This window comes from Lathamus discolor, chromosome 1 (assembly GCF_037157495.1).
Source record: "Lathamus discolor isolate bLatDis1 chromosome 1, bLatDis1.hap1, whole genome shotgun sequence".
NCBI lineage: Eukaryota > Metazoa > Chordata > Aves > Psittaciformes > Psittacidae > Lathamus > Lathamus discolor.
The window spans coordinates 159,333,697-159,352,011 of record NC_088884.1 but is presented as its reverse complement, the minus strand read 5'-3'; the positions used below and the strand labels follow the sequence as shown (position 1 = coordinate 159,352,011).

At 47.7% G+C, this 18,315-nt stretch overlaps 1 protein-coding gene across 1 annotated transcript in view; it reads left to right on the top strand.

Annotated features, from left to right (window-relative positions):
* The window catches only part of POLR1A (RNA polymerase I subunit A), a 36,254-nt gene extending 30,206 nt beyond the window's left edge, over positions 1 to 6,048 (top strand). The window contains exons 31-34 of the mRNA XM_065661390.1: positions 67 to 267; positions 999 to 1,116; positions 2,452 to 2,616; positions 5,028 to 6,048. Coding sequence (XP_065517462.1) covers positions 67 to 267; positions 999 to 1,116; positions 2,452 to 2,616; positions 5,028 to 5,128 — 585 coding nt within the window. The 3' untranslated portion in view covers positions 5,129 to 6,048. The remainder of the gene's footprint in view (positions 1 to 66; positions 268 to 998; positions 1,117 to 2,451; positions 2,617 to 5,027) is intronic.
* The last annotated feature ends 12,267 nt before the right edge of the window (positions 6,049 to 18,315 follow it).

The following is an 18,315-nucleotide window of genomic DNA, read 5'->3' as shown; positions in this document are numbered from 1 at the left end:
GCTGGTCACTGAGCCAGATTCAAGCTTGCTCACAGAACAATGCTGTGTTGGTTTTTTGACTCCTAGGTTTCCCTGGCGCTCCCACTGATGAAGGTGTACTTCGACCTCTCCTCCTTGCTTGTCTCCCTCGCACGGAGCACAGTTATTCACGAGGTGAAGGGGATCACACGGTGCCTGTTGAATGAAAGTACCAACAAGCAAGGAGAGAAGGAACTCGTTCTGCACACCGAAGGGATAAACCTTGCAGAGCTCTTCAGATACTCTGATGTACGTAATCTATTTATAATCCCAAACTGGAATGATCTTTTTTCTTCTAGGGAGAGACAGTGCATGATGGATGCTGTTTCAATGTAGCAGGGGTGATGCATAGCCTAAACTCTCTTCTTTTCTACCCCCAGATATAGCTCGGCAGGGCCTTTTCTCAAGGGCAGCAAATCAGGTTTCGTGCAGCAGCCCAGTGTCTAATGACACGTAATTTCACACCATGCTTCCAGCTGTCTCTCTATGTGTTACTTGAGGGAGTTCTTCCATCTAAACAGATTGCAGCACTTGGAGATGGGTAGTTCTGCTATGCCATCTAGCCCATAACTCCACAAATACAGGACTGTTTCAAGCTACATCTTCTCTACTGCTTTGCTAGAAGTTCTGGCTGGCTGAGCCAGCCTGGGCGCTGCATTGTGGTGTTTGGAAGATTTTAACATGTTCCTCTGCTGCTTGAGATGTTAGTTTGGTGCTTCTAATTTCAGCTAATTTGCTCTTGTGGTTAGTTTTGATTCCAGTATCTTACTCATATACATAATGCTGCGATCACTGGTTTGAACACAAATCCCCAGAATTAATCTTTGGCTGTATTTGAGCTGCTACCTATTTGTTCACTAGTTGTTGGTGCTCCTTTAAGCTAATGAAAACTAGAGGAAAAAAGCTATCTTGGCTGAAGTTCTTTGGAACTGCAGAGTAACTACTGTCCTAACTTGTGTCTGTGGTTTCTTTACTTTCAGATTTTGGACTTGAACAGACTTTATTCCAATGATATTCATGCCATGGCTAAGAACTATGGAATAGAGTCTGCCCTGAGGGTGATTATTAAGGAAATAAAAGATGTATTTGCTGTATATGGTAAGATTTCTTTTTATTTATTTAGTCTTTATTATCATTAAAGATGGGAAAACCCAGCCACAGTGCTTAAATTTGTGTGCTTGATCTTTTCATTTATGTGTGTATTCTGAAGTTGCACTTTCTCATTATTTTGATCATTATAGTGCCTGCTGCGAACACTTTGTTAGTTCATTGTCAGCTTCCATTTAATCAGGAGAAAACTCACTAGACAAGGTGGAATTTATCCCCCCTTCACAGAGCTTTTCTGTTCTGGTCCATTTATTCTTTACAAGCTGGAAGGTCCAGACAAATTAACTGCTGATATGTGAGGAAGCTGTTAGACTTTCATAGAGGCCCTGAGAACAGGATTAACCTTGCCTCACTCTAGCTCTTTAATGATGGGAGTCCAGGCTCCCTTTTGAGTTGAGTTTTAATATCTTTCCTAAAATAGCTGCATTTCCTTGTGTGAATGTTCCTCTCTATGCAGAGTCCAGGCTTGGGGAAGATGCCTGACTTCACAGCCTGCTGAAGTTAGGCATGTTGAATTTGCCTTAAGCGAGCTAAGTCTTACTATGAATTTAACTGTTGAGAAGAGGGAAGATTAATACAGTAGGAATTTTAGCAACCAGTTACATGAAACAGGTTTGCCAGCTGGCAGCCCAGAGTGGTCTGACCTTCAAGTGGTTCAAGCACTGCTGGGTAAATGTTGACAGAGCTGTTAATGATCACCCATGACACCAACTCCATGTTATTTTTACAGAAGTGCTGTTTCTTTTCAGCCTAAATGGGGTTTTCTGTGGGTGCCTAATATCATGCACAGAAAATAACAGAACCTTTCTGACTGCTTTGCTAATGCAGGCCACAAGGTGAGAGGCTGGAGCTCTGTCCCATCAGAAGTGGATGGGCAGTGTTCAAGGCTAGGTTAGACAAAGCCTTGGGTGACATGGTCTAGTGTGAGGCTTCCCTGCCCATGGCAGGAGGTTGAAACTGGATGATCTTAAGGTCCTTTCCAACCCAAACCATTCTGCGATTCTATGATGTGTGATCCCCTTCTGCATAAAGCAGACTTTAGTGATTTTATGTAGAGCAATTCAGCTGCCTTACAGCATTCTTGATGGTTTAGTTTCCCTGGAGAGAGATCGGTTTATATTAGAGTGAGGTCTGTCTCTCTTGTGTATTTGAGGGGAGCAGCTAAGCCAGCTACTCACAAAGAGGTACAACTGCCAGAAGACTGTTATTAGAGATATTCTCCATGTTGATTACATTCAGGGGGTTTAATTTAGGCCTAATTTACTTTAAAAACCCCAAACCTTCGCCCCTGAGTGCTCTGATGGTTGCTGTTTCTTGTCTTCTTAGGGATTGCGGTAGACCCTCGGCACCTTTCCCTCGTGGCAGATTACATGTGTTTCGAAGGATTTTATAAACCACTGAATCGTTACGGAATTCAGTCCAACTCCTCCCCTCTGCAGCAGATGACATTTGAAACCAGCTACAAATTCTTGAAGGAAGCAACAATGATGGGTAAGTGGTTTAGCTTGAAATCGATGGCTGCAGCGTTTCACATAGGCTTTGTTTTCATTGTAACTTTCCCCTATTTTGAGTGACGCATAATTGCATTAGGGGAAAACAAAATATGCCAGAGGCTAGAATTTTCATGAAGCCTTTGCCTAGGAAAATGTTCCAGATGTTTTTAATGGAATTCTGTCAGCTCCAATGAAGTCTGCTCCCACATGTCATTTGTGGGGTCTGCGACTCCTTTCTTTAGGAATTAGATAGGCATTTTTATAACATTGTTGAGATTTGTTAGAGCAAAGCTTTATAACACACTACTAAATCTGCCTCTGCTGTTAAAATTGTCACCTCTGCTTTGTTTTCATGTCTCTAATAAGACTTCCATGTTCTCATTTCTTCTCTATTCAGAATTTTACTGTGAGAACAGGCCTCCTGATTGTGACTTTGATTCTGGTTTTCTTCTGCTTTAGCGCTTCACTGTCTTTGCTTGTTTCCTCAATCCCAGGCAGAGGATCAGACTCCTTTGTCTAATAGTGTGAGGTGCCGAAGAGCATCCTTCCTGCCCTCCACTTGCTGCTCTGGAAGGTGTAGAGGTCAATGGTTGTGTGCATCGTGCAGGATATCTGAAATACAGCTGCAGCCACCTGCATTCAAGAGTTCTGTCAAAAAAGCTGATGCTTTGTCTGTCACTAAACAGAGTTTGTGTGGTCTTATCCTTGGATACTGATTGTGTCTTCCTTTTGCAAATAGTCCCGGTTTCTGTCACGTGCCAGTTGGATGCTTTCCTTCTTGGGTGCCACTGTGCTGCCTTTGCTACCTATTACAAATGGGAAACGCTCTCAACATGATCTCCTCAGCTAGTACCTTAAACTGCCTTGCACAGATGTCACAGATACTTTTATCCCTGAATTTCGTTAGGTTTAGGCCTTTTCTATGAAGGTAATTTGGGTTTTAATTGATAGCATTGGTTACAGTCGACTTAATTCACCTGAAAATCAGACAGGAACAGTGTAAATCAGGGTGAAACTGAACTGTTTCTTGCACAGCTGTGCTCCCTCTCTGGATTTACATTCTATCACCCACTGACTTAGAAGTACATTCCTTGCCAAGTGAAATGTAATTATCTTTATGGCTAACATTATGAATAAAGACAGGAAGTGCATAATGACAGAAGGGCACCATGAACTGGCAGGCAAGCTGCACTGATTACCAGTGTAGGGAGTTAATGTTTTCACCACAATGGAAATCAAAGTCATAATGTGGATTGCAGCGGTCTGGATCTAATCTGCTTCAGTGTAACTGATCACTTGACTGTACAGTTAAAGAGATGCTGCAAGGCTGCCTGCAGTGATCAGGAAGAAGGAAAGAAGAAGGCTTGTGGCCACTGTGCACAGCCAGTGTGAGAAGCATCATTTAAGAGTGTGGGGTGACCCATCAGAGTGCTGACCAGTGTTGGGGTGCATCCAAAGTGAGATCCCTTTGGCTGTTTGCTCAAAGAAGAACTCTTTGTTAACACCACGTGAGCAAACAGGACAGTTCTGACTGTTTTGCTTAACGATCTAACAAAAGAGCTTGGTTTTCTTGAGCTGGCACACATTTAGGGGTAGCTATGTAGTTGTTATACGAGATCAGAGCAGCTCATGCCATGCACTGTGTTGTGGTGCAGCTTCTGCCCCATCCTCTGTGGAGAGCTCAGTACATTCTGCTCTGTGGAATAAACTTATCAGAAGTTTAACAGGTTTATTTCCAATCTTCCAACTGCTCCAATGACAGAATTCCAGCATTAGGATGAATGAAAACCAGCCTGGGTGCTTATCAAAACCAGTGGAAGCAACCCAGTCCTAGCCAGACATGTCATCTGGAGAGCTTCCAAATAGCTGTGACACTATTTCGCTACAGTGAGTAACCACAAAATCAAAGGAATTCATGGAATGTCTCTCCAGTGAAATGTTCTCTTCATATCTAGCCAGAAGGATTTAAAATCCACATCAAAAGGATTCACTCTAACAAAGGAAAAAGGCAGCAATGAAAAGGGAATCTTTCTGGTTTTGCCTCACACGCATTTTTGAAGCGATGTATTTAATCAGCAAAATGTGTTCACTGGAAGGTCAGACCTGTGTTCCCTTAGGATTCAGAACGTGTTGTCTTTTCATGCTGAATAGGGAGAGCTTAATAGTGTGTGGCTAAATTCTTTGCTTGGACAAAAGGATTGGAATGAGATAATAGTTACTGTAAGAGGGGTAGGAAGGGTTTCAGGCTCCTGCTCTCAGGTACACAAATGGAATCTGAACAGTAGGTGGCAGTGCCTTTCTCAAACCAAAGGGGCAGAACCCCGTAAACCAAAACGCTCTTTTCAGCACTGAGCTTTGGGAATCCTTTGGAAACACCCTGATAGGAGTTTTGTTTGAATTCTGTTGCAGGTGCCTATGATGAGCTGCGATCGCCTTCAGCATGCCTCGTGGTGGGAAAAGTTGTTAAAGGAGGGACTGGTTTGTTTGACCTCAAGCAACCCCTTAAATAGTTTTGGTGATAACTTCAGGACTCTGACTGGAATGTTCATCACGAGATACGTCTGCTCCACAGCTGTGCAGCAGTGGCACATACTGTGTCCCCAGTCATCTTCTTGCAGCAGCAGGACTGGATACCTAATCACGTATCCATGTTAATCTGGATACCCGATGGGCCTTATCTATTTAATGAGAATGTCTGCAGCTGTAGGAGCTTTGATCCAAAGAAACATTAATTTACTATTCATTAATGTTACAAAGGAGATTATTGATTTACATAGAAAAGAGTAAAATGAAGGAGACCATCTGGGTCTCAAACAATGCAACAGCAGTGGCAGAATGAAGGCAAAGCAGAACCTGTTGATGCTGAACAACTTTTGCAGGGCAGAATCCCACCTTGGAGATAGTGCCTGTTGCCACATGGATGCTATATGATGGATTTCCAGTGCTGGAAGTCACATTCAGAACTGAGAGGTGGGGTTGGGCAGTGCTGTGCTGAAGCTTCAGCACTATACGGAAGCATTTGTGCTTGAGGCCTCTCTTTTGCTGCGCTTCCATGCACTGCCATGGCTTCTAGAAGCTTTTGAGGATGCATTTCCTGTTCTGCTACTTCACTTCTATAGAATTGTATGTGTCTGTGACACAATTGTTAGATTTCTTGATTAGCTGAAGCCCAGAATTCACAGTTTCCATGGTTTCTATAAGCATTTTCCAATGTTTTAAGACTTCTTTGTATGAAACAGATCTCTACACAGGGAGAAACCTGACATTTGATAAAGATCTATTCCTTCAGTGGCAACGTGAGCTGCTGTAACAGTGGCTACACAAAAGACTCCTGTAAGACTTACCAAACCAGAGGTTTAAAGCTATTTTTGCTTCAATATTCTGTATCAAAGAGGATATTTAATAAAGGAATATTGTGAAGGTCCTATTATGTGGCTGTGTAACTGAGGGAACTTTGTTGTGCAGCCACCAGCCATCACTTTGGCTGTTAGAAGCGGGGTGACTGGGAGCTGTCAGCCCCTCTTCAGACATCAGAGTTGCTTGTTTATGCATTTGATTTCAGTCAGAATGCAATGCACTCGAGTCGTTACCATTGGAGTTTGCTCAGCACCATCCAGGCAAGTTTCAACCCATGATCATTCTCGGTGGTACCTCGAAGCTGGTGGAGAAGTGCCAGAGCGCACTTATCCTGCTGAGGAGCTCCTGCTTCCAGTGGAGCTGTGCTAAAGGGGATCACATCAGGCAGTGGGAGATGTTGGGATTGTGAAGGTGCCTCTGTGGAGTATCTCAATGGGCTCCATTCTGCCCCAGCACCTGAAATCTGTGTCCAGTGTACTGGACATGGCGCTGAAGCTTACCAAATGCATTAGCTTGATAGGTCTCTGGTTTCACTTTGCAAATGTTCATAAGAGATTTCCTTGTGCCTTCCTCCAGCTGTAGCACCTGGTAGGTATTTGTCAAACACACGTCATCCTGTGAACAACCGGGAAATCAGTTGGATGCAGTTGGCAAATGGGCACTTGCAATTCCAGGCTACAGGCTGGGCTGCTACAGACCATTTGCTGAGAAAGAGCCCCACGAGGTATCCACCGTCCTGCAGTGAGGAGCATCTTTGCCACATGTTGCATCTGGAGATGTGGCGTTTGTTAGTTCTCTAGTTCTGACCTAAATAACCCTTTCATACAGGTGTTCACATTAATTAAGCTTCAGAGGGCGCCTTGATTGTGTTGTGGTAATGAATTGGCCTCAGAAATTTGGAGCCACAGAATCACAGAATGGTTTGTGTTGGAAGGGGCCTTAAAGCTCATCCAGTTCCAACCCCTGCCGTAGGCAGGGACACCTTCCACTGGAGCAGCTTGCTCCAAGCCATGTCCAGCCTGGCCAAGTTGCACCTCTTCTGTGAAGACCGGCTGAGAGAGTTGGGATCGTTCAGCCTGGAGAGAGACTCTAGAGCAGCTCCAGTGCCTAAAGAGGTTACAGGAAACCTGGAGAGGGGCTTGGGACAAGGGCCTGTAGGGACAGGCCAAGGGGAATGGCTTTAACCTGCCCGAGGGGAGACTGAGATGAGCTCTTAGGCAGAAGCTCTTCCCTGTGAGGGTGCTGAGGCGCTGGCACAGGGTGCCCAGAGAAGCTGTGGCTGCCCCATCCCTGGCAGTGCTCAAGGCCAGGTTGGACACAGGGGCTTGGAGCAAGCTGCTCCAGTGGAAGGGGTCCCTGCCCATGGCAGGGGTTGGAGCTGGATGAGCTTTAAGGTCCCTTCCAACCCAAACCATTCCATGATTTAAAGCCTTTTCCTGTGATGTGAAAGACTGTTCTAAGTCCCTCACGCCAAAGAGGGTTGTGCAGCCCTGTGCTATGGATGAGCACTGTAATCCCAAGGTGAGGCCAAGCCTGGATACTGAGCTGGAGGCATAGGGGCTGTATGAGGAGCAATGCTGGCTGCAGGGTCAGGCAGTGATTTTTAGGAGCACGAAGTTGATCAAGGGAGGCATCATTAGCAAAGCATCCCCCAGGGAGGCCTGTGCTGCTGGACCTGCCTGACAGCGCGTTCCTGCTCCTGTTCCAGCGGGTGCCGTAGAGCCAGGATTCAGCAAGTTAATGATGGTTTGCAGTTTGCTGGCTTAGATCCCTCGGAGGAGCTGACTGTCCGCATTGTCCTGGAAAGGTTTAGGTCTGATCACGGAGCCAGAGAGGAAGTTCCTGGGTGCCAGCTTCGGGAAGATAAATGATCCCTGCCTCAGACCTGGTGGGGCTGCGGCTTGGTCTCTAGTAACACTGCTGCTGGTGTTTGGGGTTTGGAGCCTTGCCTGGCACTACAGAGAGGATAAGGAGTGATCAAGGAGTAACAGTGGAACAGTAACGTGAACTGCAGTAAATACAGAGCTGCATTATTAATGGCACATTAAAACTGAGCGGGTGGAGTAGAGCAAATGGTGTGCTGACAGTACAAGAGCCCTGCAGAAAAATCCCAGGGCTGTACCTTGGAAAGCAGTCAGTGCTCTGTAAAACCCCTCAGTGCTTCAGGGCAGGGCTCTTCTGCTCTCTGTTACACTGGAGTTCCTCTGCCTGCATTATTTCTGGAAGAGGCAGAGCTTGGGATGAGTGTAAAACCCAACAGCCTCGTGAATGGAAATGCTGCTGCAACCCAGCGCAGTGCCCTCGGCCACCCGCAGGAATCGGCTGTGATGGAATGGATCTGCTTTAATACGGGATAGAGCTCCAGAGGTGAATTACGAGCGGAAGGACAGTGCAGTCTGAATCCCTGCTCCTGCCACACTCCATCCTCAGGGGTTTGAGGCTGGTGCCAAGTAAGTGCCCGTTTTGTCCCCTCTGCGCAAACACCAGTGTTGGGGACAATAGAGCATCGTTTTACAGCAAGGCAGCAGCTCTTTGCCTCGTGTTTTGGGGCCCGGCCAGGGCTCTGGGCAGGAGGATGTTGCTGAAACAGCTCTTTCAAAGGTGCTGATGCAGCCACTCTTCCATCCACCAGGCTGCGGGTGTGCTCAGTTATCTCTGGTACAGCCAAATCTTCCTTCATCCACGATGGAGCTGATGCCCATGGGCACGCTTCAGTGGAACAGGCCAGCAGCGACTCAGTGCCACAGAGCACATGGTGGGAGCATGGGCATGATCTACCCTCATGGGGTCTCATTGACTTAAATCTTTGCCACTGAATGGCTTCAGGTCATTTGGCTTCAGTCCCTTGAAGCCACTTCCTCCCCAGGCAGTGATTTCACAGGCTCTTGGCTTTCCCCTTCACTTGCGGAGGGTTTGTAGGCATTGCTTTGGCTTGCCCAAGCAGCTCTCGCAGCTGAAGCTCCAGCAAAGCCAGACCTAGCTGTGTCCAGCTTAACTGAGGCCCCATCCCAGCATTCCCAAGAGCCTCTCCCTTGCTTGGCGGTCGTCATCCTCACCAAAAGCCCACCATGAGCTGGCCACTTGCATTCCCCATGGTTAACATTGGTTTGACCAAGTTGCTGGTGACCACAGAAAGTCCCCGCTCCTTGGCTGTGGGGTGGTTACAAACGCCTGACAAGAGCTGAGTTTTTTCCCCCTTCTTTCCGTGGAAATTCCCTTGCTTCGACTTCAAGGAACTGAAATGAATTGGGTCTCTGTTTTTGAACACTTTTTTCTGCCACCATCTGCCATCCCAAACTGCTTCCGCTTTCAGCTATTTACAGGAATGAATCTCTGCTGGTTCATTTGGGGGCGAGATGGGAGGCCACCACTGAGACCAGTGTATGACTGATGGCCCATCCACCTGGTCAGGCCACAGAGCATAAAGCCAGGCTGGGACTTATCCATTGCAGCTAAATCCTGGCATTATAGCCCAGGGATCTGTTTTTCTCTTTGTGTGCGGCCATCCAGCCAGTTCTTTATCCACCGAGTGGTCCATCCATCAAATTGATATCTCTCCAATTTAGAGAGAAGGAGGTCGTGTGTCGTGAACTTAGGACTTGGTTCCGCACAGTCCCACAAAGCCATGGGAGGCAAGCGTTTCCTCCTCCTGGGATTTGTGGGTATGTTTTTAAAGGGAATGTATAAAATGGGATGGAGTTTTCCTCCTGGATATGCCGAGCTGTGCCAGGGAGGCACAGCTTTCTTCACCGCAGTGCAAGGGTGTGCAGGAGGACTCGGACTCCTGAGTACTGCATTGTCTGTGCAGGAACCGAGCCTTTAAAACAAGGTTTTATGGATGAGAAAGTGGAATGTACCGCTCTTGCTGATGCCTCATTTGAGCTCCTTGTTTGCTCAGGGACCATCTTGGATAAGCAAGGGCTAAGGGAATATGGAGACATGGGAAGTGCTCCCAGCACATCTTTTCCATCCCAGAGCCAGAAGCATCATCTGAGAGTCACCGCATCCTACATGTACCTGACACACACAAAGCAGCAGCTCTGCGGCACATCTCTGGTTTCCAGCAACACCTCACATGGCTTAAAAGAGTTGTCAGACCTGATATGAGTGACACTGGTATGAACCCCGATGGGTGCCTCAAAGAGTGTCTTTACAGTGGCTGTTCAGACAGCTGGCTGAGGAATAAACCCATTGAGCTGAGCTGTACGAGGGGGGTTGGAACCAGATGATCTTAAGGTCCTTTCCAAACCTTACTATTCCATGAGAGAAGGGGAAAGGACCAGTAAATCCCTGTCATTCCCATTAAAGCCAGCCCTCCTGGGTTTAATATCCTTAAAGTGGGGTGAAGGTGACTGTGTCACTGCCAAGCTTTTCCATTATGTCAGCAAAATACATTGGCTATTGACCCTTGTGTGCACTGGGGAAGAAAATGAGTTCATAACTATGCATCTCTGCAGGGATACAGGTACCTGCCAGGCATCCAGTAATGAATTACCCTGGTGCACCACCCGAAAAGGCAACACAGTGAACAGAGTCTGTGGTATCCAGCACTGTACATGGGGTGGCAATGCTCTGGGGAGCTTTAAGCCCTCGTGGGTGTTCTTTTGCTGCGGTTTGTGGTGTCTTCATTTCTGGCTCTATTTCTTGCTGTGTTATTTAGCTTCTGGTCAGGTGAAGAACTGGCATCACCTCATCAGTGCCAGCGCATCAGGTCAGGGCAGAGAGTCTGACCCTTGCTTCCATAGAGTGGATTGAGTTGGAAGGGAGCTTGAAGCTCACCCAGTTCCAACCCCTGTGTGGACAGGGACCCCTTCCACTGGAGCAGCTTGCTCCAAGCCCCTGTGTCCAACCTGGCCTTGAGCACTGCCAGGGATGGGGCAGCCACAGCTTCCCTGGGCACCCTGGGCCACCCTGGTCTTGTTACAGGTTGATTTAATGCAGCGAGTCTGGAGCAGCTCAAAGCTTCCATTAAGCGAAAGGGAAAAGCTGTGTGGTTAAAGCAAATGTTTTTAATGCTCACAAGGTCTGGGCTCTGTTCCCAGCTCCAATGCAGATGTCTCATGATCTCAGACAAATCACATCACTCTCCACGCATGGGGGGGGGGCTCAGCAGCAGCACAGTTGATGCTTCTTTAATACCGGCACTTTGCGGCACTCTGAGATTTGCCAGCAGAAGCCACATAAGCAAAGCCTCATAAACCCTGCCTGCATTTGCTGCCCATTTCTGCTTCAGTTGTGATCACCTCAAAGACACGATGCTATTCTGTTCACTCTCAAAGCCCTGTGCAGAACCTGGTGGCACTTTCGAGTCAGTCTTTGGTTTAGCACCCTGCAGACCACATCCTCTTTTTTGGCTCAGCATGGCAAGAAAAGAACTTCTGGTTAGGAAGCAGCCTGCCCAAAGTGTGCTTCTTACAGTGTCCTGTTAAAGACAGAGGAGACCATGAGCATTTCCATTTTCATCATGCACAAGTGTGCTGGTCCGAGGGAGAGAGAACATTTCCTAGCACAGAAGCTCTTAGTAAGCACAGCCTGTGCTTTTAGCATAAGGGTTCCCAGGCTTTCTTATCCCAGGAAACCATCAAAAGCCATCTGGACCCCAGGAGGATGGATGCAAGGTAGGACCCAGAGCTTGGGCTCCTTCTGCCTCTTTACTGCTTGTATTTGCCATTCAGTTTTGGGCCAGCTTGGAGTGCCTCTGAGATGCCAGCATGAGCCGGCTGCAGTGTGCGCTCGCAGCCCAGAAAGCCAACCGTATCCTGGGCTGCATCAAAAGGAGCGTGACCAGCAGGTCGAAGGAGGTGATCCTGCCCCTCTGCTCTGCTCTTGTGAGACCTCACCTGGAGCATTGTGTGCAGTTCTGGTGTCCTCAACATAAAAAGGACATGGAACTGCTGGAACAAGTCCAGAGGAGGCCACGAGGATGATCAGGGGACTGGAGCACCTCCTGTATGAAGACAGGCTGGGGAAGTTGGGGCTGTTCAGCCTGGAGAAGAGAAGGCTGCGTGGAGACCTCATAGCAGCCTTCCAGTATCTGAAGGGGGCCTATAGGGATGCTGGGGAGGGACTCTTCATTAGGGACTGTAGTGATAGGACAAGGGGTAATGGGTTAAAACTTAAACAGGGGAAGTTTAGATTGGATATAAGGAAGAAGTTCTTTACTGTGAGGGTGGTGAGGCACTGGAATGGGTTGCCCAGGGAAGCTGTGAGTGCTCCATCCCTGGCAGTGTTCAAGGCCAGGTTGGACAGAGCCTTGGGTGAGATGGTTTAGTGTGAGGTGTCTCTGCCTATGGCAGGGGTTGGAACTGGATGATCGTAAGGTCCTTTCCAACCCTAACTGTTCTATGATTCTATGCATGATGCTATTTCTGCAAACCTTGGGAGCATGGCAGAGGCCTCGGGCATGGTTTTGGCACTACAGGTGTTAGTGTCCTGCGCACTGCAATCATCTGCTCTGCTCTGACGAGAAAAGCAGCATGTTTGGGAAGCAAGCAGTGCATCCAGAGGCAGTTTCCATCTGCCAGATAATCCCCTTCCAGGACAGAGAGGTGCAGTGATGCACTGAAGGGCTTTAACTCAATTCCCAGGCATCAATTACACTTGGTCTCATCAGTATCTTACAGGCAATTACTCCTCACACTGAACCTTTCAAAAGGCAAATACTCAGGAAGCAACAAACCCCATGAGGGAGAGGACCAGGGGAATAGTCTGAAGCTTCATCAGGCACCAGCTTAGATTAGAGACCCACCATAGCCGCATCCATCACCGCATCACTGGAAGCTCAACTTAGCATCACCCTGCTACGATGCTGCCTTAGATGACTTCTCTGTTATCTTTCCCAGCTTTAGCTGATGCCTCCTGTATGGTGTCGAAAACCCTACAGCAGAAAGCACCTACCTCCAGCAACCAAACCCCATGGCAGGGACACTTACATTGGGGTTGTTCATAGGAGCTTACTTCGGGGTTGTTCATAGGAGCTTACTTTGGGGTTGTTCATAGGACTTGGGTGATGATTAGGACTTCTTTTCTCCCCTGTGACTTCTGCAGAGGTTTTGTTCCTGCTCTCACACCAGCTCAGAAGTCTCTTGCTATTAGGACAAGCAGCACTGACCAAGCCAAAGCATTTCCCTATGAATAGGATCAACCTCCACCACGAGCCCAAACCATTTTGCACGTGGTTTAGGAAGAGGGGTTCCAAGGCTTTTCAGCCAGACACACACTGGGCATGGTGGTGTGGGTTTTCCTCCCATATGGGCGTGCAAATGTTGAGTCCCATTTGGAATGCAATAGGGATCAAAGTGTGTTTGCTGGCTTTCTCTTCCCTGTGCTAAACCCTCCCCATCCACCTCGTTTCCTTCTCTGCTGGGCTGCTCTGGGGAGGAATCTCCAGTCGATGATTCGCGGAGGTGGTGGTACATGTTGAGAGGTTCCTTCAGCGCTGATGTGGACAAGCCATGGAGGTGAATGGTTTCTCTCAGTACCCTCTGAGGAGCAGCCTGGGTGCTGGTTTTGGATGTGCTGTTGTAGGGTCACTCTGAAGAGTTCGTGTGTGGCACAGCACAGGTCCCCAGGGCTCTGCTAAGCCACGGCCAGGTCCCATGCCCTGCGAGGCTACGCTTGGTGCGCACTGAGTGCTCTTTGTTCAGAGGTGTGGATGAGTGCTCTTTGTTCAGAGGTGTGGAAAGAGATGTGGGCAGCCCCAGTAGCACTTTGCATCCTCCATCTGGTGGGCTTGGGGATGGCTGTATGCTGCAGATGTTGAGGCTGATGGATGGAGGTCATCTGGAAACAAGATTTAGGGAGTTTTCTATTGGGAATATGTTATGCTTAAACACGAACTGGGGAGTATTCCCAGCATCATTTTGATTATCCCAGGTTGTTTCCTTCACCGAGGGGCTCCATGCAGCTGAGGCAGCCCCATGAGATCACAGCCAGCTCAATGTCCAGGTCAAGAAGGGCCCTTGCAGGGTCTGTGTTTGGTTCTCCAGCTGCAACAGTGTCCCCCTTTAGAAAGCCTCAGTGGTGATAACTGTCATGCGTTCTTGTCATGTGGGGATGGGTGAATTCTCTTAGAGGTTTAAGTCCTTGAAAATAGCTTTCATTTTGAAAGAGGAAGTTTCTTACTGTGATGGTTACTATTAAGGACTCAGTTTCTTGCACACAGAATCACAGGAGCAACACGTGAGCAACACGTGAGCTCGGATCATTAAAGGTGGAAACTCTAAATGTGTTTAACCTTTAGGAAATCTTATGGTGGGGGTAGCCTCAGATGATGAATATCAGGGATCATCAATACTAAAAATAAGGAAATATCTCATTTAACTAGTAGTAAAGAGCTTGGAAGATGGAAAAAGACACAGGTGAATGAATAGGAGGAAAGCATTAATGAGCTGGGTTTCTGATAAGCAAATCAATGTATTTCTTTTCAATGGAAAGATGGAAATCAATTCCTGAGATACCACAAGCCTTCCAAAAAACCCAGTCAATCCATCCAGCTGGGCTGTAGCTGTGGGTGCATCAGGGTTAGACCATGTCCTGGGCCACTTTTGTCACCACCAGCCTCCTGCTGACAGCTTAGATCATGAGGCTCTGCTACCCTCTGCCTTCCCAAGCCAACCTCCTCCACCACCCTTCTGGCTTCTGGCTTGGTGGGAGCTGCCAGGAAGGTGCCTTTCCCAGATACGGCCCTTTATTCCTGCTTGGATAATGTGCTGGTGTGGATTTGAATGGCAAATGCTGGTGTGGCCCCGAGGCTCGAGCTCCGTTCTTGAGCATCAGGGGAGGAGAAAGTCAATGTGCACCCTCTCCACCCTGCACTGCTGGGTGGGCACCAGGTCTACCCAGGTCTCAGAGCTGGCCAAGCCTTTGGATCCCAGTGTGAGCTGAGAGAGGTAATAATCAAATGCTGGAACAAATGGCAGACCCTGATTTACCTTGTAAATAGCATGTGGGGATGATGGTCAGCACAGCTCTGTCCTTGTTCTGCATAGCACAGCGCAAAGAGGGGACAGCAAGGGCTGGAGGACCCTGACTGAGATGTCCTGAATTCCCAGTGTTCCTCTGCCCTGGCATTTAGGCATTTCCTTAGACATTTCTGGCTGCATCCCCATCTTTCCCACCGCCTCCCAGCATGCTGCCCACGACCCCGGCATCACTGCTGACGGTGCCTGTCTCCCTGTGCTGTCAGTCAACATGTGCTGAGGATCCTGCAGATGTGCAGCTGATTCACCCGCTGCCGATTTGGCTTTAGGGGGGTTGGAACTGGATGATTTTTAAGGTCCCTTCCAACCCAAACCATTCTAGGATTCTATAATTCCATGCTATATACGGACAGCACTATATGCTGCACCACTTTAACATTTCATGATAGATTGAAATGCAAATAATATGCCTGATGAGCAAATCAGGATTTTGTTGGACCCATTGATCCAGCTTTAAACAAACCTACAGCGTGCATCCCATTATGCATATAAATACAAATACATAGAAACGAGTCTACCCAGTAATGAAGAAGTTAATTGCAGAGCAAGACTAACTGTTCACGCAAATATCTCCGTGACATTTCCTTGAACACCTGCAAGTGCAACTGCTCTGCCACTGTGTGCAGTGTTGACAGCTACACTGGTGGTGCCTTTGCAAGGTGGTGAATGAGCAGTGGTGAAGCACCCAAGACCGATGTCCCCCCGGGACTGCATTGATTGTCTTTATATCCAGCTTTAAACAGGCGGAGCAGGGATTTCTTTGGAGAAACAAATGCTGTGGCTTTCTGGCTCTGCTAAGGATTGAAAACCAGAGCCTTGAGTTGGAAAAGCCACACCCTGGTGATGGAAAGCTGTGGGAAACGTGATTTATGAAGAGATGTAAATGTTGCAGCTGGGGAGTTTGGCTGGGAGTGGAGGAAAAGCCGATCCAACCACTGCATGAGGAGAGACAAAAATCACACAGAAGTACTTTTCCCAAACACTTCTTTAGCTGGGAATTCAAACCCACCACAGTTCCGGGTTAAACACATTAATTATTGACTACTCTGCTCTGTGGTTTTCCTTCCCAAATTGCAACAGCTCGGGGGGAAGGTGAGTTTTCAGCAAGGTGTCTCCATGCCTTGGTCTTCCCTTATGAATGTGGGGCATGCAACCCTGTTACAGACCCTTGTAGCCATCAATGAAGTTTTCATGGTCTTCTGAACATGCAGCGAGTGCAGCTGGATGGACGAGTGCTCTCCAAACCACTAAGACTTCATTAAGTAGGAGTACATTTTCTGAGGGATGGATCTGAGGTTTGGAAGACCAAGTTGAAGGGATGGAGAAGTCCTTGCTGTGTCACTCCATCCCTCTGAAAATGGCAACTCCATCACTCCTTTGCCTGCTGGTTGCTTTGATGGGCTGAATTCTCCTCCCGGTCCATAAAGGCACCACCTGCAGTTCCTCCCTGTCCTCCCACCAGCCAAGTATCACTTTTTTCTTCCAGAAAACAGGAAGAGAAACAGAAACACAAGTGAGAAGAAGTGGTAAAGCCAGCAAGGATTTGCTTGGAGGCTGTGTATATGGAGATAAAGCCCCAGGAGGAACAGAAGAAATGAGTGAGGAGCAGGCACTAGGGCACTCAAAACAGACACCAAACAGTCATGTATCTGCTGCTGGTCTCTATAGGAAAGCACTTGGACAGATAAAGGTGGCCAGCACAAGCCTTCAGACCATGCCCATGGCTAATGCATCAGTGGTATGTCAGGCAGAGCATGGCCAGGTGCAGAAGAACCTCATCCCATGAATGAGATAGAAACCAGGTGGGAAGAGGTGATCTGGTAGACAGTGTTACGGGAGGTTAAGTGTCAGCAGCACCTTTTACAGACCACAACACTGCTGTGCAGAGGAGGATGAGCATCGGTCTACTCTGCTATCAGAAGCAGGGCCAGGTCACTACGCAGTTGCTCCTGATACAGATAAAACAGGTTCTGGTGGGCCATTGCTCTTGTTCATGAAGAAAATGATAAGGAGATGGCAATGAGTCACTCTGCTGCTGTGACAGCCCCACAAACACAGGCTGGGAAGCGGGTCCGCAGCAGCAAGGCGGTCATTGTGAGGCTGGATGATCAATGCACCTGATCTACAGCTAAAAAATGGAAGGAGAAAGTAAACACTTTGTGCCTGACCTACGTTCTGCTTCTGTTGTACTGCAGGACAAATAAAGCAGGCTGAATGCCAACAGAAGGCACATCCAGAGAGCTACTGGAAGCAGGGCCAGGCTTGCGCTGTGGTCTATGCAGATCTGAGCCGGTCACACTGTGCAGGCTGGGGAGCAGCCTGATTAATGCATGAACGTGGCAGCAAAACCAGAGGGATGCTGCCAAGCTGTGATGAGGAAGTAAATAGCATCAGGGAGGTGAATCTCCACAGGCATTCTTCTAGCGTTGGCAGGGTTAAGAAGCGGCTGTAGGAAAGCCAAAGATTAAACATCAGAGGACTGCGTGTGCCCCACCTGGCCGGTCTGAACAAAGTGAACTCTTTCCTTAGTGATAAAGATAAGGCTGATTCTTGAATTAGTTTCGGTGTTAATTTCATAGAAACCACAGTAACTGTTGGGGGACAAAAGGAGCCAAAGTATTTCAGATGTCCTAGGGATGCAGGATCTCACATGCCCATTTGCTATAGGAGAGCTGGAGAAATGTCGCTTAAAAGGACATGTGCACATACCACTTTTAGTTCATTAATGGTGATAAAGGGGCTTAAAATGGGTAAGTCTTTGTTAGTTTGTTTGGTTTAGATGACCTCTGTCTAATGAAAAGCTCTGGCAGATTTACAGCAAAACAAACTGCAGTCATTTAGGGTTAAAAAGACAATGAAGTCACTGCTCTCAGGTGCTAACACAAGACGTGTACCACCAGCAGCCCTCTACCCAGCCTGTATATGGGGACACAGGGGGTTTATGAAGCTGGTGCTGAGAAGCCCCCATGGGACTTCTAGGCAAAAACCTCTTCATCTCTACACATGAGGAACATCAAACTGTTGTTTCCAAAGACACAGTTTGGAAGCACTAAGGGTGGCAATGTTGGATTACATTATGTCTTCAGCAGACCTTTTACAAGTTCTTATGCTGTGTTAAAAGACCACTTTTTCGCTAGCAGTAAGTAAAGGTGGCTGGGGCAAGTAAAATGAGCTCTGTCTTCTTTCCACTACATAAATAGTACAATATTGATTTAAAAGAAAGCCAAAGACTTCATTGTCTGAGATCTGTTTCACCAGAAGCGATAAAACATTTACCCTCCCCAGCACAGGGTAAGTGATCAGCATGACCAGCAGGTCGAAGGAGGTGATCCTGCCCCTCTACTCTGCTCTCCTGAGAC